Source organism: Eucalyptus grandis, chromosome 9 (genome assembly GCF_016545825.1).
Source record: "Eucalyptus grandis isolate ANBG69807.140 chromosome 9, ASM1654582v1, whole genome shotgun sequence".
In the NCBI taxonomy this organism is placed as follows: Eukaryota; Viridiplantae; Streptophyta; class Magnoliopsida; order Myrtales; family Myrtaceae; genus Eucalyptus; species Eucalyptus grandis.
The window spans coordinates 36,482,260-36,502,803 of record NC_052620.1 but is presented as its reverse complement, the minus strand read 5'-3'; the positions used below and the strand labels follow the sequence as shown (position 1 = coordinate 36,502,803).

The 20,544-nt window shown below is 41.4% G+C and overlaps 4 protein-coding genes across 12 annotated transcripts; 2 read left to right on the top strand and 2 right to left on the bottom strand.

Moving 5' to 3' along the window:
* Positions 1–871: 871 nt before the first annotated feature.
* On the top strand, positions 872–4,872 carry LOC104424861 (tyrosine--tRNA ligase 1, cytoplasmic). Its single transcript, XM_010037373.3, has 10 exons — positions 872–1,246; positions 1,362–1,509; positions 2,430–2,719; positions 2,791–2,887; positions 3,354–3,459; positions 3,549–3,631; positions 3,731–3,876; positions 3,993–4,098; positions 4,334–4,393; positions 4,536–4,872. The coding sequence occupies exons 1-10, from the start codon at positions 1,137–1,139 to the stop codon at positions 4,554–4,556; spliced, it is 1,167 nt and encodes a 388-aa protein (XP_010035675.2). The 5' UTR covers positions 872–1,136; the 3' UTR covers positions 4,557–4,872.
* A 3,175-nt stretch (positions 4,873–8,047) lies between these two features.
* LOC104424860 (formimidoyltransferase-cyclodeaminase) lies at positions 8,048–10,833 on the top strand. 3 transcript variants are annotated; one of them, XM_010037372.3, is made up of 3 exons: positions 8,048–8,571; positions 9,405–9,795; positions 10,069–10,833. In XM_010037372.3, the coding sequence occupies exons 1-3, from the start codon at positions 8,155–8,157 to the stop codon at positions 10,578–10,580; spliced, it is 1,320 nt and encodes a 439-aa protein (XP_010035674.2). In that variant the 5' UTR covers positions 8,048–8,154; the 3' UTR covers positions 10,581–10,833. The 3 variants fall into 3 exon arrangements, with proteins under 3 accessions (XP_010035674.2, XP_039157222.1, XP_010035673.2); XM_039301288.1 differs by having other exon boundaries at positions 8,511–8,644; positions 9,377–9,795; XM_010037371.3 differs by having other exon boundaries at positions 8,525–8,658; positions 9,377–9,795.
* A 349-nt stretch (positions 10,834–11,182) lies between these two features.
* LOC104424865 (putative pentatricopeptide repeat-containing protein At3g49142) lies at positions 11,183–14,488 on the bottom strand. Of its 5 annotated transcripts, none has more exons than XM_039301593.1 (3): positions 14,173–14,488; positions 11,777–14,112; positions 11,183–11,673 (listed from the first exon to the last, which is right to left on the bottom strand). In XM_039301593.1, the coding sequence occupies exon 2, from the start codon at positions 13,987–13,989 to the stop codon at positions 11,923–11,925; it is 2,067 nt and encodes a 688-aa protein (XP_039157527.1). In that variant the 5' UTR covers positions 13,990–14,112; positions 14,173–14,488; the 3' UTR covers positions 11,183–11,673; positions 11,777–11,922. The 5 variants fall into 5 exon arrangements, with proteins under 5 accessions (XP_039157527.1, XP_010035687.2, XP_039157528.1 ...); XM_010037385.3 differs by having other exon boundaries at positions 11,777–14,103; XM_039301594.1 differs by having other exon boundaries at positions 14,191–14,488.
* Positions 14,489–14,649: 161 nt separating this feature from the next.
* LOC104424864 (beta-glucuronosyltransferase GlcAT14A) lies at positions 14,650–18,038 on the bottom strand. 3 transcript variants are annotated; one of them, XM_010037383.3, is made up of 5 exons: positions 17,631–18,037; positions 16,797–17,508; positions 16,240–16,315; positions 16,037–16,152; positions 14,650–15,338 (listed from the first exon to the last, which is right to left on the bottom strand). In XM_010037383.3, exons 2-5 carry the CDS (start codon positions 17,395–17,397, stop codon positions 14,830–14,832), a joined length of 1,302 nt encoding a protein of 433 aa, XP_010035685.2. In that variant the 5' UTR covers positions 17,398–17,508; positions 17,631–18,037; the 3' UTR covers positions 14,650–14,829. The 3 variants fall into 3 exon arrangements, with proteins under 3 accessions (XP_010035685.2, XP_018721123.2, XP_018721122.2); XM_018865578.2 differs by having other exon boundaries at positions 14,650–15,227; positions 16,797–18,038; XM_018865577.2 differs by lacking the exon at positions 16,240–16,315 and having other exon boundaries at positions 16,037–16,117; positions 16,797–18,038.
* Between the last annotated feature and the right edge of the window lie 2,506 nt (positions 18,039–20,544).

The window sequence follows — 20,544 nt, the reverse complement described above, 5'->3', positions numbered from 1 at the left end:
ATGATTTATGGTAGATTCATGTGGTTGAGTTCTTCCGGCAACACAGATTAGGACATGTGAAAGCATAATATCTGCCTTGCCAATCTTTATATCATGCTGCTTTCATGCCCCGCTTTCTCAAGTTGATCAGCTGCAAGCTAGATAAAAGTGCAGAAAAATCCTCTTTTGACTGTGACGGAAGTCGACTTTGTTTTAATTGACGTTTTCTTTGACATTCCTGAGGATAATCCGCCATAATTTGACGCTATAGTGAACGATGGTATGCGTCATTGTCAAATTTTCACCCATCTAACTAATATCATAGCTTTTTCCAATATTCCTAAGGCGAAATTGGGAAAATGGTTGTGGATTTGCATTTTCCATATCGACTGGGGTCTTAAGTTCGATTTACCCAGCACAATTCTCATTGAGGCAGGTCACGAGATTATTCTTCCCAACGTGAATAGTGGTGTGTCGTTGCTTGGATCAACCAGATGGATTGGATTTAATGCGACCAGAGACAAGGTGGACTAATGTAGGGGCTTCCTCACTTGAATGGCCATTTGTTTCATATGATTTCTGTGAATCTGTCTCAACATACGAAATAAACACAGAGTCTCAACATATGAAATAGCCCAGTAGTCGCTGACACAATCCAAGTGGAGCAAGCTCGCAAAAAATGGGAGCATCAATCTTCTAAACTCTTGCTTTTATCGGTGTAATCAAGTCTTTTTCTTAACATCACCGCAATTTATTTATTGAAAAATATTAACGTGGTATTTTAAAATTAATTTCTCTCTCTTACGTGCAAATTATTATTATTATCATTATTATTATTTCTTAAATCTGAAAACTTTAAAAGGCTAAAATTATTGAAAATTTTAGAAAAAGAATGGCGACTCACCGGTGGCTACCGCCGCCGCCGTCGACCATTTGCTAGATGTTAACAGTTAACATGAGTTGACATTAATTGTCTGACGAATTGGCAGAACAAGAATCCGGCTCCACGTTCACCTCCGTTTTCTTCGTGTCCTCTCCATTCTCTCTCGCGCCCGCTCCCGCCTCCTAGGGTTTTGGGTTTTCGCAGCCATCGCCGTCGAGTTCTGCTTGAATCGTAAGGAACGGAACCGGAATTTCGCGCGAAAACTTCTACCTCAATGGAAAACGAAGCAGCTGACCAGAACCCACCTTCCAGTGAAATGGAGTCCCTCTCCGTCGAATCTCAGGCAGAAGCGGGCTCCTCGTCGAGCGGCCCGGCGGCCACCCAGTAAGCTATTCGAATTCCCCTTCGTCGCGATCAAGGAAAATTAAATTGCATCGATATGTCTGTCGGGCGCAAAATTCGTTGGAGTTCGGTTGATGTGCTTGTTCGTTTTGGTCAGGATGACGTCGGAGGAGAGGTTTCGAATCGTGAGGAGCGTCGGCGAGGAGTGCATTCAGGAAGACGAGCTGCTCAATCTCCTGACCAAGAAGCCCCAACCCATTTGCTATGATGGGTTCGAACCATCTGGCAGAATGCACATTGCTCAGGTCTTCTTTTCCCCCCTTGAATTCCCTTGACTTAAGTCTGACTATGTTGATGCGTTGCATTTGGCCCATGATAGTTTTATAGCGCGCTCTTGTATAGTTTGACGTTATCACTCATGGCATTGGCAATGTCTACACACCTATCATCGGCAAATTACTGCTCTAAAAATTTTGATTCATAGACGTAGCATCAAGAATTCTCATCTCTCGCTCTGTACCTGCCTTTTATTTGGAAACTATGTGCAATTGAGGTATTTTATAGCTTGCGTCTGGGCGAAGTGGCCTAATTTTTGCCTCCTAGTTGTTTGGTCAAAGACAGAACGGTCCTGTATCACACAACATTGCAATTTTAGTTTGTCATCCATGGAGTAGCAGTCGGAAATGTCCAGACACTGTGATGACAGGTTGCAATGCCTGTTCTGCACCATAAATCTAAAGATGCTTGGTTTTGTAATTCGGCGAATAGTAGAGATGAAAATAAACTTGATGCAAGTCGAGGCTGATGAAATGTACTTTGCTGTCTGTTTAGTCAGTGACATTAAGTCATATGTGCTTCAATTCAGAATAAGCTTGCATATTGCCATTCCATGGTGCATAAGTCGATTTGTTTGCCTAGTGTTGCTTGTTGTGTGCTTCATCCAATCTCTGTCTGTTTTATTGTAGCTGTGCTTAACTATTCTTTCCCTAGTTTTTCAGAGAGAAAAGAGATCTTGATGTGAAGGACTTATCTGCTGGCTCATTGAGAGGACTGATTTAAGTTTTGGAGACATTTTGCTATATAGTGCTCTGTTTTCTGCTGCTTTGCGTATACTTCTGAAGAAAGCTCAGTTTTTCAATTTTAAGCTGGAGTTTACTACTGAAATTTTGTTGAGACTGGCTTTTATCAGTTTCGGAGTTTATATTTACATTTTCCTTTGGAGCAGGGAGTCATGAAGACGATAAGTGTGAACAAAATGACTTCTGCTGGATGCAAAGTGAAGATATGGATTGCCGATTGGTTTGCACAGTTGAACAACAAAATGGATGGAGACTTGAAGAAAATCCAAACGGTTGGACGCTATTTGATTGAGATATGGAAAGCTGTTGGCATGGATCTTGCCGATAATAAAGTGGAATTTCTGTGGTCGTCAGAAGAAATAAACTCCCGGGCACATGAATACTGGCCGCTGGTTATGGACATTGCCCGCCGAAACAAGCTCCCTAGGATAATCAGGTATATAATTAAGGCCTGCACTTATTATGTCGATCATGACTGATATAATAATTTGCAGCTCATTTTTGCAGGTGCTCACAGATAATGGGTCGTAGTGAGCAGGATGAGCTCTCCGCAGCCCAAATTCTCTACCCATGCATGCAGTGTGCCGACATATTTTTCTTGAAGGTTCTTATAGTATTTGTCATCAGGCTTTATTGAAATACTTGTTTTCTGTCAATTCTTATGTTAGTTGGTCAATGACTTCCTAGAGAAACAATCTTTGCTTGGTTTTTATCTTCCCTCATGATAACTTGTTAAGTATTTTATTCTTACAATTGTACGAATTCTTTTAAAAACTGCAAGCACTATGAGTATTATGCAGGAAATTATGAGTTGCATGCATGAGTTCATACGTCTTTTTGTTGGATAATATGGGGGATGCAAATTGTAAATGTTATTCGTGATCTCTACTACCGTAGATGACTGTTTGCAAAATGTGCATGCTGAGTTGTACTTGATAGTGCAGTGAAAGAATCGTGATTGAGACAGCTGATAGTATTCTGGTAGCCTTGCTTTCTTTGTATTCTAAAAGTCGTGCTGCATCTCTTTGTCGCTACAAAAATCTCCATGGAAAATGCTTTTATTTGAACAGGCTGACATTTGTCAACTGGGAATAGATCAACGGAAGGTGAATGTACTTGCTAGAGAGTACTGTGATGCCATAAAGAGAAAGAATAAGCCTATCATTTTGTCTCATCGTATGGTTCAACTCTCTTTCTTCTCATAAAGTCAGTCGTTTCTCTAAGATTAGAATGGTTATTTTGGTCTTGATTGTTTCGGCATGTAGATATGCTTCCTGGTCTGCAGCAAGGCCAAGAAAAAATGTCAAAAAGCGATCCATCATCATCCGTCTTTATGGAAGATACCGAGGTAAAATTTTGTGACAGAGCTGCATATATTTGCGCAGCATTGAGGAGCCACCTTTTTCATTTTATGTTCTGCAGAATAAAATTTTTATGGCGTCTGTAGGCTGAGGTCAATCTGAAGATAAAAAAAGCATACTGTCCACCTAAGATTGTTGAAGGCAACCCATGTTTGGAGTACATAAAATACATCATATTGCCATGGTTTAATGAGTTCAAAGTGGAGCGATCTGCAGATAATGGCGGTGAAAAGTGAGTTGCTATGGTGTTGAAATGTTGTTGCCTTTTCACCTACAATTTTCTCGTGCCAATGGAATACTAGTATATTTTGATTACTTTGTTTCTCTTTCTTGCCATCTTGTGTGTAGGACCTTTAAAAGCTTTGATGAACTTGTTGTTGACTACGAAAGTGGAGATTTGCATCCTGCTGATCTGAAACCAGCCCTTTCAAAGTCTTTGAATAAGATACTTCAGGTAAGCTCTCTTTCAATCCTAATGAACATCTGTTATGCGGGCCCAATTGGTTTAGAATCCTGAATGACCATTTGGTCTCCTCCTCACATATGAGAGACAAGTATGGAAGACGGCATGAGCATTTCATTGCACAAATGTTAGGAGTGCACTCTTATTTTGCAATTACAGCAACAGAAACCCTCGCGAACTTCTATAGCTCCTTGGCGAAATCAATAATTGCTTTTCACTTATGCAGCCTGTACGTGATCATTTCAACAAAGACGCTAATGCGAAGGATCTGCTGAAGAGAGTTAAGGTATGCATTTTTCCCCTCTCCATTCAAATTACAGTGACAATTTGGTTCTAGTTTTTGAAGCTCCTTATCCTTTATCCGCGATCATCATGCACCCAGTGACCTTTTCAAAATTGATGTTTGATTTTGTCCTCTGTCAATGTAGGGATACAGGGTCACTCGGTAATGTGGCGCTTGGTCACTAATGGACATGACAACTGGGTTGATTCCTGGAGCAGTTGTTCCTACGAAAATCTAGTTCACATATGGACATCGGAGATTTTTTTGGTCCCTGTGCTGTAGGCACGCGGGGTATTTACTTGCAAGCCACTGGTTACTTGCACTAATTTACGCTACATCTTTGTTGAATCACTACACAATTTTCTTGTAACTTGCACCACCGGTTAATGTTCAATGGTTTTGCCTGGTTTTGATTTACATTGTTCAACTCAGAGTTCGCATTTTTGTTAGTAGAAGGAATTGGCTCTGCCTTTTTGCTGTTTTCCTCTTGCAGGCAGCTTTTTCGAATTCTATGGCTTTTCCATTTGGGGAAGCATGCTTAGCAAGAAAAGGTTTTGAGTTTAGGGCATTTGTTTCCATCATAAAATCCCTTGATTATATGTATCACATGAAAAATGACCTTGAAAATTGCATAATTCACGTGATGTTGAGGCAGATCGGTTGACCCAATGAATAGAAAGGTGGACAGACAGATGTTTAGGGTGTGAATGGTAACGTTTCTTGATTGGAGAAAAGTTTTTTTTTTTTTTTCAAAATAGTTTTTTTATTTATTTCTATTCTGAAAAATTTCTAAGTAAAATAAAGTGTTTGGTAACTAAACAAAATTTATACTTCAGAAATAGAAAAAGAATAGACACAAGATTTTGTAATTTTTGTATTTATTTGTTTTTTATTATTGTTCACGGATTGCCGCCCGTTGTCGCCCATCGCCGCCTGTTGCCCGCCGCTTGCCGCCCTTCGCCATCGGCCGCTACCCATCGCATGACCGCTGGCCACTAATTGTCACTACCGACCGCCGCCCATAGCCTATCGGCCACCACCTCTTGCGGCTGCCCGTCGCCTCTCGGCGATCGTGTGGCGGCGACGAGCAGCGGTGGTGATTGGCGGCAGTGGCGATCGGTAGCGGGTCGATGGTCGGTGGTGGCGAGGTTGGCGGCTAGCGGCGCGTTAGCAGCGATCGATGGCGGTGGGGGTCGGCGGTAGCTGTGGCTCCCGGCGATTGGAGGTGGCCACAGCAAGAGAGAGGAACAAAAGAAAATAAAAAAAAGAAAATTAGTTTATTTCTAGAAATTCTTCCCGAGAATAAGGAACTACTTTTTTTGTTTTTAATTTTTGTTCTAAATCTATTTTGGGAACAAAAAAATAGAGAAATTATTCCTAAAAATAAAATTTTTACAAAACAAATTTATGTTCTTTTTTTTTATTCCGGAGAACAAAAGAACAGAAATTTAAAGGAAAAAAAATGTTATCATGCGCCGCCTTTTACTGACATAAGTTTGTCAATTAAAAAGATGACTAAAAGAAAATTTTCATAGCATCGACATTGAATCATGCTCATAGATGCATTGTTTTGAGCCAAAAACATCACGATCTCATTTTCCGCGCACCCGTTCAATTTTCTACTCTAAACTCGATAAGGGTATATCGAAATTCTGATAATTTTTGCAATTGATTTTTTAAAATGCTGTTCTCATCTACCTATTGCACCGGATTTTTGTTTTTTATATAAATTATGAACTCTCTACGATCCGTTATTGCACCGCAAAATGCTAACGTGGAGTACTATGAAATTTGTTTTCTCTGTGACAATTCGAAGTTTAATTAACATTTTATTTATTTCATAAAAAATAAATGATTCACATAATATTTTTAAATATCACTTAATATAATCAAACAATTAAAAATATTTTCATTATTGATAACAATTTATGTTTGAATATTTTCTTGAAAAATTAATATATTCATATTATTTTATTTTTATAAGCGATGCAAATGGTTTTATTTAGAAAAATATATTTCAAATGATTCATTTTCAGTTAAATAAATGCACTCCAAAATGAGAAGGACGAACACTATTGCCCCCAACGTCTTACATTTGCCTCAATATATAAAGATCAGAAATAGCCAAACAAATCAGTAAATGAAATAAAGTAGCCGCTACTCATCTTTTGCATCTCTCATCACAGAAAAATAAAAGAGTAAAGTGGCCAACGGCAAAATAAAACAACTATATGAAGCAATTAGCAAAACCAATCAATATTGCTACTTACATTAAAAAATAGCCAGCTCTTTATAATCGGCATAAAGTCGATTTAAGTGGATATAGAGCTCGGTGCTAAGACCGATATGATCATCATTAAGTTATCAATAATCGAAGAACTTATTAATGACTATACATGACAATCATCGATGAAAACATAGTTATTGATGTGCAGTGGCACAAGGCCGACAAACACGTTATTTCGATAACAAATCGAATATGTGGCCAACGTTATTATAACTCTGGCTAAGTGTTGGATAGAGCAGAGAATACAAAGACGTGGTGCTTATCAATGGATAGTTGAGTCCAATGGCATTTCAAGTGTCATAACCATTTGCGGATAGGGCTAACCTGCGAACAAGGAGCCTCAAGTTTTTGAAAATTGAAATGTAGTTGTATGTAACCTCCCTCAGGGTTGACTGCTTGTGAGCAATTATGTTTAGTAGATTATAAAAAGACTGCGTTACTACCGTGGAGGGATCCACAAATATGAAGAAAAAATTTCCGACGTATTTATATTATTCTTTTAATATTAGTTTCTTTTCAGTTTTCAACATTTAAAATATTCTATTTTTATATTTAATGTTCTTCATCCTTGCTACTCCAAAAAAAATAACGAAAAGATTACCTTTTGGTGATAGGTTCTTCACTATTTGGATCAACTCCCTTTTTTCTAGTGAAATAATTGTAGAATTCATTTTCTAGTAGATGGATCTATTGAAAGTTGTCTAATCAGTCCTAAAGCTATTGTATTGATGTTAATTTAGTCTACACTTTTCAATTTTGCCAATAAAGTCATAAACTTTTGCACAAAATTCCCAATATAGTTTTTTCAATAAATTATCACCGAAAAATCGTAGATATAGTGGTGTGTCACATAGGATTGGACTGCAGAGTTAATGATTTCTGACAAAAATTGACAAAAGGACGCACAAGGGTTTGGAATTAAACTGGTAAAATGGAAATATTTGAGATCGAATCAACATCCATATGTTTAAGACTAACTGAGTTATTTATTACCGTGGATTTCTAACATTATTCATAGGGGAAAAATATGACAACAAGGCTAATTATGGTATGGATTTGTGCTCATAATTCAGGGCCATAACATAAAAATTTCCGTTAGATCAAAAATAATTTTACCTTTTCTTTTTGTGGTCGTAAACAATTTTTATTTGTATCATAAACTGGACCCAGCCAGCAGAGCCCAAACCGGGAGCGTCGTTACAAAGCAAAGCCCAACGGGCCTGAGGATGGGAAGATAGCCAATTTTTGCGGAAGGCCTTTTTGCCCTATGGGCCCACGCAGCAGCCCAGTCGGACACTGAATTTGCATTTCTTGGGCCAAAACCCAGGCCCATTCTAATCAATCTTGATAACAGACAGGAGCAGTCTTCGATGGTGTCCTTCTGCTTCCCAACCGAAACTCCCTTCGTTCGTTCTGCAGCCTACTGAATCAGGTCCACACGATCGCGAAGGAAAACTCCATCCGATCGCAAGCGGGCATGGACGTCCGACCCGAACCCGCCGACGCCGGCTCCGACATCTTCGACTCCTCCCTCAACCTCGAGGACGCCCACTTCCGGGAAGGCTACGCCGACGGCCACCGCCACGGCGTCGCCGCCGGCACGGAGGAGGGCCGCCAGGTGGGCCTCAAGACCGGCTTCGAGACCGGGGAGGAGCTCGGGTTCTACCGCGGCTGCGTCGGGGTCTGGGGCTCGGCCATCCGGGCCGACCCGACCCGGTACTCGGCCCGGGTCCAGAAGAGCGTGCGGACGATGGAGGCGCTGCTGGACGGATACCCGACGATGGAGCCGGAGGACGAGCGGGTGCAGGAGATGATGGGGGATCTGCGGTTGAAGTTCAGGGCCGTGTGCGCGAGCCTGGGGGCAAAATTGGAAAACAGGGGGTATTTAAAGGGCGTGGATAATAAGGATGTGGAGTTTTGAAAGCATTGGTTGTGGCCGTGTTTGGATGGCCTCTCGGCTCTCAAAGGTTGATGCTTTATGGTAATCCGAAGTCCCCTAAGGTTGTCTTGGTTGAGGAACGTTGGGAAATTTGTGTAATGGATGAGTCGTTCTTGATACGTGATTGTGTCGGTCGGCTTCTTCTTGTCGCATGAGAGTGAATGTGCTTTTCTTACCGAATATAGAAGAAGATCATTTCTGCGGGGAAATCGATAATAAAATATTATGAATTCTCGGTATTTTCATGTTGGTCGTGTCGATTTTCGACAATGGTCTGTCCTTGTTGTGGGAAAAGCGATGTAATTGAGTTGAAGAGGGGATTTTGAAGCTCTGTTTCTTTGTCGGGTCAGCAACGTCGATTTGCTCTGAAATATTTGGATTTTCCTTTATGGAAAGAATCCGTATTGAGTTGCATTAAGGGTTATCGCCATTTTCATGAATTTGGAAAGTTTAGTATCTGAATGACCGATTTTGCAAATCAGGAAGTATTTGGGGCACTTGCAATATCTATGTTTGAAGAAAAGCCAGTGAAGACTTTTGATGTTTAGTATTTAGGAACTGAATTTGTAAACATGACGTGTTTCGGGCTCCATTGTTTGCAACAACTTCATGCTAAGTTTTCATTATTTCAGCTATGGCACTCTTGGCCTGTGAGTTTGTTAGTACGGAGTGGATCATAAGTATGTGGTCACCAACAAAAGAGGGCCACCATTGCTAGTGGCGGCAGCGTTTTATCATCTGTTTTTATCTGTTTGTGCAGCTTTTGAAGGCAAGTGAAGCTACCAAAGATGTTAAAAATGATGCTTGCCTGCTGCAAGGTATACATCTCTGAAAGCCGAAACAGGTCTGCACTTGAGGCGATTGAACGAGCAGCTAAACTATTTCCAGAAACAGCAGTGCTCAACAAGTTTGAAGATGAAATTTACAATAGAGTCGGCTACACAGTTGTGTCTAGATTGGCTCAGAAGTCGTCTTCAGATTCATGTCCCTTGAGAAGTGCTGTATTAGCAATGGTTAAGACCGCATTTGATGCGATTGACCTTGAGTCGCATAGCGGAAGTCATCCTAGGCTTGGGGTTGTTGATCATATCTGCTTTCATCCCTTGGGTCAGACTTCTCTGGACCAAGTGGCCGCCATTGCAAGGTCCTTGGCTGTTGACATTGGCTCTGGTCTTCAAGGTTTGTAAACTCTCATTTTTTTTTTGGTAAAATGTAAACTCTCGTTAGATGGCTTGCTAAAATGAAAAATAATTATTTAGAGGCAACAAATTGGAAAGACTTTAGTCTGGCATTTTTTGCAGTGGCATCCAATGCTATCTACATATTCACTGGTATATCCACGTGTACTTCATCAGAAAGTCCTTTGGACTTCGTAGCACTTGAAGAGACCACAACATCTCCGCACTGTTTGAATTAACCAGCTTCAGGTCTAACACTCTTATAAACCTGCAGTACCCGCATTTCTGTATGGAGCGGCCCATGAAGATGGAAGGACACTTGATTCTATCAGAAGAGAGTTGGGGTATTTCAAGCCTAATGCAAGTGGAAACCTGTGGATAGGTGGCCCAAATTCACAGTCCATGCCCCTGAAGCCAGATGACGGTCCACCTCGAGCAGCCCAAGGAAAAGGAGTCATTGTGATCGGAGCGACTCGATGGGTAGATAACTACAATGTCCCTGTTTATTCTAGTGATATAGCCACTATCCGAAGAATTGCAAAACAAGTCAGTGGAAGAGGAGGCGGACTTCCTTCAGTCCAAGCCATGGCACTCACTCACGGTGATGGTATCATTGAAGTAGCATGTAATTTGTTGGATCCAAGTAAAGTTGGAGCAAACAATGTTCAGCTTGAAGTTGAGCGACTCGCCAGGGAGGAGGGCTTGTCTGTGGGAAAGGGGTATTTCACCGACTTTTCACAGGAGTATATAATCAACAGATACATGAGTTTGGACTCCCCTCCATAGGCAAAACTCTATGTTTGTGAATTTTGATCTCTGTCGGATTTATTGCTTATGCACTAGAGGTGTTTCTTCTATGATCTGGAAACTCCCCATTGTAAGACTGAGTTTCACCATGTGGCAAAGCAAATTTTTGCTAGTGGTTGATGGTTGATTTATAAATGGTTTATGGTAGATTCATGTAGTTGAGTTCTTCCGGCAGCATATGTTACAACTTGTGGAAGCATAATGTATGCCTTGCCAATCGACTTTGTTTTAATTGATGTTATCTTTGACATTCCTGAGTATAACCCGCACATAATGTGACGCTGTCCATAAGTGAACGATGTTATCTTTGATGAGACTATGATGTCTGTCATCGTCAATTTTTCACCAATCTAATATCGTAGCTTATTTCAATATTCCTCAGTCGAGGCCAGCTGGGAAATTGGTTGTAATTTTGCATTTTCCAGCTTGCCTGGGGTCTAAAGTTTGATTTACCCAACACAATTCTCATTGAGGCAGGTCATGAGATTATTCCCTACGTGAATAGTGGTCTGTCGTTGCTTGGATAAACCAGATGGATTTGATTTTATGCAACCAGAAATTACATGGACGAGTGTAGGTCCTTGCTCACTTGAATGGACATTTGTTTCATATGATTTCTGTGAATCTGTCTCAAGATATGAAATAAAAACAGAATCCTGCAACTTATCTTCATTACAAGGCGGTAGAAATAGCTGAATAGCCGCCGCCGAAACAGTTAAGTCAAAAATAGAAGCGCGCTTGCAAAGGACAGGACTGTCCATCTTCTATGCTCTTTGCTCTTGCTGCCTGAGAGGGTGCTACTTTCATCATTGACTCGCAGGAAGAATCCTCCATTAGCTCGGTAGCCTCTGAGAAGCGAAAATTGGAGGAAGGCCAATTGGTCTTCCAATCAGGAGATAACTGTTTCATTAGTCACAAAGATTCTGACCTCCAGCAAGGAATACTAGTCAAGCGTAAGCTTGCCACTTCCTTCTGTTTCCGAACATTGCAGAGCCTATTGCTTACCCTGAAATCACAGAAGCACCTCGGTTCATGGGTGTTTAGATTATTTTGCCGGTGCTTTGTTACTTTCCTGTACCAGAAAAAGAAAAGTAAAATGAACTGAAAGGAATTATTGAAGGCTAATATTCATTGCAAACATACGAATTATAATGTTGAACTAATGAAGTACTGACTTCCTTCAGTATCTTCGAGGGATCTCCTTAAACACCTTCGAGAGGATCGTCACTTGATATGGTCGGGACGTAATCTTCTTTCTGTGCCTCCAAAATTTCTCCTCAATCAATACTCCATGACGATGCACGAGATATCATGTGGACTGTCACCAATAATCTCCACAGGAACAGACTCCATCTACGAAATTGTGAAATCTATTGGTATCTCTAATGATTATTTCACGCTGTGTAATTTTTGATATTAGCCTGGATGCAGTATGGCAATCCCCACATATACGAAGATTTTTGGTAATTCTAATTGGCGTCCCTGGCTCAGTATTCAGGAGAGCAAAAACAATTGCCAGCTTCTCACTATGAACTGCTAGATGACCATCCTTATCTTCATCCTCCACATCATGAAGAGTTGAATCTGTCTCAGGAACGTAGCCAAGCCCTCTCATCTTCCCCACTAGTATGTCTAATTCTTCGTAGATTCGTGTGGACTGCGGATGAGATTGGTCACCAGCAAGAAAGGTGTGGACTATGTTGTTAAGCTCAAAATTACTAACACCAGGTGCTTTCTTAATTCCTTTACTCTTCATGGTTGATCTTACCTTTGCTACATCTTGCCATCTACCAGCTTTTGCATAAATGTTAGACAAAAGAACGTAATAACCTGACTGCTCTGGAACCAATTGAAAGAGACAATCAGCAGCCAGAAGCCCAATTTTCATGTTTGAGTAGACCCGACAAGCACCCAAGAGAGCTCCCCAAACTCTTTCATTAGGCTCAATCGGCATTTTCTGTATGAGACGATATGCCTCATCTACTTTCCCAGCACGTCCTAATAAATCTGCCATGCAAGAGAAGTGTTCTAGACGTGGTTCAATCCCATGCTCCTCGATCATTAGATTAAAGTAACGACGCCCCTCGTCCAGAAGTCCTGTGTGACTGCAAGCGGACAGAACTGACACAAAAGCAATGGAATCCGGTTCGAGACCTGAATTTTGCATTCTTGAAAAAAGAGCCACTGCATCGCGACCAAGCCCACTTATGCCATAAGCAGAGATCATTGAAGTCCATGAAATGACATCTCGAACAATTAATTTGTCAAACACTTGCCTTGCATCAGACAAACAACCACACTTAGCATACATGTCAATTAAAGCATTCTCTAACAACAAATTTGGTCGAAGCTTCTTCCTCTCCACACATTCATGAATTTTCCTTCCCAATGACAGAGCAGAGAGATCTCCACAAGCTGGCAGAATACTAGCAAAAGTAATGACATCTGGCTCAACTTTATGCGCTTCCATCTGTGAAAAGAGATCAACAGCTTTGGCGGGCATCGAGTTATTCACATAGACAGCAATCATCACATTCCAAGAGATCAAGTTACTTTTATCCATCTTCAAGAACATCTTCTCCACATACTCAACACTTTCGGCTGATGCATTACTCACGGCCGGCAAGAGGCTAGCCATTGTTCCAGAATTGTACCCTACCTTTAATAATTCCATTTCCCTACAAACCCTCAAGGCACTGTCAAACTGGCCATTCTGTGCGTAACAGGCAACCATGGAGTTCCACGAAACTACATCTCTTCCGGGCATCTCATCAAGAACTTGACGTGCCTCCGCTAGACAACCGCATTTCCCATACATTGCAACTAAACCGTTCCCGACAAACAAACATGAGTCCTGCCCAACTCTCACCGCTGCAGCATGAATTTGAAGCCCGGCCACCTTATTACTGGACCCGGAGCATGCTTTCAACACGCAAGGGTACGTATAATTATCGGGAACATATCCACAGCCCAACATGTCTTTGAAAAGCACCAGCGCATCGCGATACTGGCGGTTGTTCACATAGCTCCTGATCATGACATTGTAGATAATCACATTCCTTTCGCACACTTCATCGAACACCTGGCGGGCGGTCTCCGGTTTGCCACGAGCAGCATAAGCTCGCATCAGTTTGACGCCAAGGACTGGGTCCGCGCGCAGGACTTGATCCCTGAATATGTTCGAATGCAGCTTTTTCAGTGTTCTGATATCTGGGTTCCGGTCCAATATCTTGCCGAACACCTCTCCATCGAGAGGTAAGTCCTTTGGGACAATTTCAGATTCCGAAGTCGACGCAACGAAGAACCGTAGCTGCCTGGAAGCTGAGAGCTCGACGCATCGGACGCCAAACGGGCATTTGGCTCGAACCTGCAGGCACCACCTCGACATCTTCGAGTCATCTTTGAACGTGGAGAACGCCCCGTTCAAAGAAGGCTGCGTCGAAGGCTCCAACCGCAGCCTCGTGGCTGAAGTTACATGGGATCAGCAGAGCCATCGGGTCACCTGCAATTTCTGAGTTTGCTTTGGTTAAGGGAGACTGCATAAATTGAACACGGGCTCGAGCAAGCAAACCTGTACTAAGTTTCTTACGCAAGACACCGACCCCGTCCCGACCGACCATTTACCAGGTGTCCTCGAGTCAGTGACAGAGGAAAAACCTCGGTGGAGGGTCGTCTTGTAAGAGTAAATGAGTTTCCTCTTTAGGCCAATGTCCTGTATAAGAGTTGAAGCATAAAGAAGTCCACGTAAAATTTCAAGCGCCTTTATGTATAGACCTTGAGTTAGTGACGTTTGAGACTAGGTAGTTTTTTGGAATCAAACTTGTAAGTTTGCCGCATGTGCATCAGTAGAAAGATCTTACTAAGACAATGGATGGCACCCGACAAGCGCCCCCGAGACAAGCTCAAAGATGGGCAAGGAGCTCACGGTTCTACTGGGTTGCACCTGCTCACGGGCCTTGATCTTTTGAGTCGATTCATCTCTCGAACTAGTTTAAGTACGTAAGTTAAAAGAATCGGGGATGAAATTGATTGTTATACCACCTTCAAATACCCAGAGGAAAAGCAATGCACATCAGCTCAGCTGGAGTACCATGCAATCTTGCCGAGACTCGATATGACAAAAGAATCTCATTTCATGAGACAAAATTTTCCGTTTTACATTGCTGTAAGACCTATATGAATATATACCAATGTACAAATGAAGTAATGGGACTTTGCCAATCACGCTTCAAGAGCATTGTTTGCTCCGAAATTCTTCAGATAACAAGCCCTGAAGCAGCTTCTGCAATCTGTCGGCACCTGGTCCTGGCCTAAACACAGAATCATTGCCCCTCACAAAGCATGGATCGGGCCCACCATCCGAGGTCCCAATACACCATGCCCCAGGTACGAAACGGCCTGTTCGGCCAAGAAGCTCTTTGTCAATCCTATCCAAGACAGGATCATCCTTTTCAAACTTCCGAGCAAAGGGGGCATTACTTTTGAGCATTTTGTCAAAATCCTTCACAGACAATACGCGAGGATGCTGCTTTGGAGGGTTATCCCATGCAATGTAGTGTAGGTCGTGGCTGATAGCAGTTTTACGGTACTCTTCATTGTTGCAAATGACAGTGTGGAAATAGCCTTCTGGGGAGGATATAAAGTTAACATAGTACATTAGAATTGTCCGAGGGAAATTGTCCCACCCCCATATACAATACTCGAGAAAAGAGCGAGTTACCATTACCCATGCTGATCCTGTACAATGAACAAAGAAAAAAATGGTAAAACAAAGGCTCGATGTGTTGATTGCCAAAAAAAAAAAAAAAGAGAGGCTCAATGAGATGAATAAAATCATCTTCTGCGAAATTCCTTTTTAAGCTCATAAGCATATGATATCACACCTAGCTCTTGGCTTGTGAACTGTGAGACACAATTAAGGTGAGGGCACCTCCTGTGGTCGCTGGACAATGGAGTTAGACGTCAACACAAATGCTTCACTAAGTGTGACTGATACTTAAGGAATTCAAAATAACGTAAAGCACGTTACCAATTGGCCATTTAAGCAAATAGGACAACAGGGGAACCATTGGCAGCAGTTCTCAATGAGGCAACAGGAAGGAAATACAACAATACTAATGATAATCCATCCATGGGTATAACTTAAGGTCATGTCAGCTAAATGGCTAGTAACAATGTCAACAAGCAGCAGGATAATTTTTAAAGTAATAGAAAATGCCTATGAGGACAATCTTTTTCCTTGAGCCAAGAGATTTTCAGAGTCCTCACAAGCATGCGATCAAGAGACTTGCCAAATTAAAACGTGTAAAAATATCACCAATAGACCTGATTGTTTTAATTAACTTTTTAATTCCTCATGGATTTGGCAAAACATAACTCAAGGTCCAATCAGTAAAAATACTTGGGTGGTTAATTTTTAAGTTTAGATATCTTACCAGTAAACAACTTGAAAGATGTTGGAACTGATCGACGTTGAGTGCTCCAGGTTACTTCATACTTCTTTGACAGGTACAATCCTGGATCGATGATGATTGATTTAGATCTGTGTTTCCTGACAAACATTGAAGACCAAAATAAATGACATGTACTATTTAGAAAGCAAAACCTTTTACAGAGCATGCCATGCATTGCTACTTACAATTTCCATCCAGAAATCTGATCATGTTCAATGAAATTAAGACTTCTAGATACGTTGGAGAACACGTAAAGCAGATCTGCAGAATTGGCGAACAGATGTTATCCAGATTTTTATTCCCCAAAAAAAGGTCCATCAAGCATTTGCTGCTTAATAAACTCAGGCACAACTGCAATAAGCACAGGGTCTTCAAAAAACGTAAGGGTATCTCTTGTACCCATAAAACAGACTGCACAAAGGCAAGGAGATTCTTTTCACACATTCTCTCATCATCTTTGTGCGCCAGGAAAGCTATGACCTAGCCTCAACATAAGAACACAGTTTCTGTTCTTGAAGGAATGCCCATTTATACATCACTGTTTGTATGTATTTTAATCTGACCATGCCTATTTAACTTAACTTAGCCAACCAGACAAACACACAGTGCACAGAGAAGCTCTAGAAAAGAGTGCAGAAAGAAATCAAAACAACAGATTAACCTCACAGGTAACAAAACAATTCAGTCCCACACGCTCAGCGTTTGCAAATATATATTCTCAGAACTTTGAAACTCAACTCACCATCCTGCGTTACCAGAGGATAATCTGAAGCACTGAGATTGATAAACCAATCCCACTCCAAGCTCTCCTTTAACAATATGGCGATTGCTTGCAGTGTACAAGCAATCATGGTAGGTCCTTTGTAGGTAATCAGGTTAGACTGTGCCATTACCCGGACATTCTCCACCTCACGAAATGTAGGATCGTTTTTAACCAATGCAGTCAAATCCAAACGTTCACGGGGTGGTGCCTCAAAGTCCAAATGGAGAATGTACTGGTTTCTCGGATGATACACAGCCTGCAAGGTTCTCATCATTCTGTGACTATCGCCCTTGGTGCCGGAAATAAGATAGGCTAGTCTAGGTGCTTCAACACCCGAATGTCCGCTTTGATAATGAGATCTCCGTAAATCAGACTCTACAAAGAGACTGCTCGAATCCTCCGATGCATTAAATGAAATAGCATCATCTGAAAACTCATCTTCGTTATAAGGCAGTGTAAACAGCCCAACGGTAGCCGACATGATCAAAGTAGCAAATACAAGCAAGCTAGCAAAGAACGGAATCATCCATCGCCGATCAGAAAACGCTCTCGCGGCGTGAGAATGCTGATTTTTCCTCATACTCTTGTGGGGTATATGAAGAATGCTCAAATTAGCTCAGCAGCCCACGAGAATCAAGAATTAGAGGAATGCCCATTAATCTTCCAAGCAGATGGTAATCAAAGGTGGGATCTTTAAGCACACGAGCAACAATCAAGTTATTCGGCACCGAAAAAGAAAGAAAGAAACAGCAAGTAGCAGTCAAGCTAAGGCCCAGGGGCAATCAAAACGGAAAACCCAGCAAAGCAACATACCAAATTCGCAAACTTTACATCAAAAGAGCGACCGAAATGCGCGAGCAACTTCGACCATCCAGCGACGATAGCTAGATCTAACGACTCCCCATCAAGATACGAAGTCACACTGGACGGGTACTCGGCAGGAAACGAGGACCGACATGCTAGAGATGGAATGCTCTGACGGGAGCGAGGCGGTGCGATGGAAATTCAAAAAGGCTGCAGCCGACGACGAGCTCGAGCTGGAGAAAGACTCGCCGCCGAAAATGGAGGTCGGACAGGTGATCCGAGAGATCAAAGAATCTCGCAACGATTTCGGGTTCTTCTGCTCTGCTGCTTCCGTGGGGAAGATCAGACAGAGAGAGAGAGAGAGAGAGAGATCGTACGGACGGATGGTTAATCACGTTGGTTTTGCTTTAATTGTTGGCAAAACCATGGTTTATTTCTGGGCAAACTGCGTTGCGGGCCCCCCTAAATTGCTTGTGAAATTTCATTTTGGGGACAATTTGCTCCGATAGTGGATTTTTGCATTTTTGGCTGAGGTTTATCTTGAGTTACTTTCACACCCTCCTCAATGATTTCTTCTTTTTTTTCTTTTCTTTTTTTTAAATCGAAATTGTTATTGAAGCATCTGGTTTTTTCGTATTAATTTTTTAAAGGGTTATTGCTTGCTCCGTACTTGTTAAAAAGAAAAAAGTTTCTTAATGTCATTACCCACCTTCTATTTTGTCAATCATTCTTTAAGATCAATTGAAATTCGATGAAGAAAAAAGGAATACTATAATTGAGATTTTGATGTAAATTATAATCCTGGGTACTATATATGAGTTGGGTAATTAATTCTTAATTTTCTTTTAAAAAAAGGGGTTATGTTGATCCTTTCAGGTAGACAACTCCGGTTAGTTGGAATGTAGAGTTGTCATTCTTTTAATGATATACCAAATCGGTTCTACCAGACCTATCCAAGAACGAGGCGCCATTAAACAACACAATGCTTGCGAATGAGCTCATTTTGGGGTCCAATTGAAAATGGAAATCCTTCTCCAGGTGGCTAAAATTATAAAAAAAAAAAACAGACCCTCGCTGGGAGGTCCTTGACTTTTGGGATAATTAAACTCGAGCAATTGGGCCTCCCACGAAATCACTTAAATTATTGGACCAGCCCGCCCTATTCAGCATGTGAAGCCTAAGCCCATGTCTTCAAAAGTCTGCCAAATCCAGCCCAAACCGTTCTTTCTTTTATAGCTACTACCAAAAAATTCATGCTTGATCTAACAACCAGCTATGTGATCACTAGAAAAGATGTTTGCACAAATGGACATGTGCAGATCACTGATTCTTGATACCATGTAGGAGCTGGGGATATGAACTTGACTCAAATTCGCTAAAAGAAAAGCAAAATACAATATGATTTGATAAGAATATGAGTAGTTCGAAACTGACACGACTTGACACGTTTCAGCTCACTATAATAAAATAAAATAAAAAATGAATTGTTTGAAACATTTTATGCGACTAACAAAATGCTAGGTGATACAACATAGATTGAGAGAGAGATAGAGAGAGTTGGGTGAGAGATGGTCGTGGGGGGAAAATGATTTTGAAAGTCAACAATGTCCTTACACATTATTGTAGTTGTAGCCTCTTGCTCTTAGGTAAATGGAGATTGGTTTGCAAATAACGGCCACAAATTGTAATGCTGCATAGGGTTTATAAATACCATAATTTAAAAGTTGCCAAAGTAATATTTCTACTCAAGGGGACCAAATGATAAATTCTTCTCTAAACTTATAAGCCCCCGACAAAACTATGAATTGGAGAGAGGAGGGATTGGGAGGTCCGCTGTGTGAAATCTCTTCTTCTTTTTTCTTCCCTTATTTTTCCCTTTTACTCGGAACTTTTTTGGCCCTTTTGGTCAGATTTTCACTCTACTTTCTGAAAGTTTTTTTCTTTCTTCTTTTTCGCAAGTGATGTGATTTGGCCTGAGCCGTTGGAGAAGCAGCGACGTAATTTGCACGATTGACTTTCCTGTGGTGAAAACCCGCCGTCGATGTTGGCGAAACATTATGAGATTGTACGGCGCGGATTCCCCTGACTTGAGAGCACTCATGCCTCATCATGACCGCCGAATCTTTGGGGTAGTTGAATCGAGCGGCTAATCATCGCCAACGCCGCTCCAAAATAGTGATAGTATAGTATTCTTCATATCTTTGGTACATCGCCATTTACATTGCCGACCTAATATTCCCCTCAATCGATCCTGCCATTCAATTTATGAAAAATGTCACTGCCATTGACTTTATTTATTGGCGAAGCTTTAGATGAATCAATTGAATTTTAACTTATGGAAAATTCATCCACGTGTATTCTATAAGGTAAACACTTTGCACGAGAATTCATGACGATGAGTGCCGTCCCCATCGAAAATATGTTCCTCGAGCTACCATAGAAGGCTCCACCCGACACATGCACCTACTTTTTGCGAAAGTTTTTTCCGCAACATTTATAGATAATAATTGAATGGACCTGAAAATTTTATATTCAAATCTTCAAGATGGGCCAGGTTTTGTCTTTGACGCCCTTGCCCAAATTCGCCTCAAAATGTCTTCGGCTGTTGGCAGATTGTGGACTGCCGAACTCGCAATCAAGTTTGGCAACATTAGTGCTTCAAGTCTAAGTGTCACTTTTGTTATTCGATGCTTCAGCTCCCTTTTGTTCGATCTATCTATTGGAACCTCGAGGCTGGCTTGCCTTGTAGCTCAATAGTAATTTTGGTAATTTGGTAGTGTTAATCTCATGGAGAGAAGAGGGCATTAACTTGTCTCTTGGCCAAGATGGCCCGATTCAAGTCTAACACCACCCGCTAGTGCATTGGACCAACCCTTAATAGGGCTTGACTAAGAGACCTTGACTCAAGGATGCATATATAGCG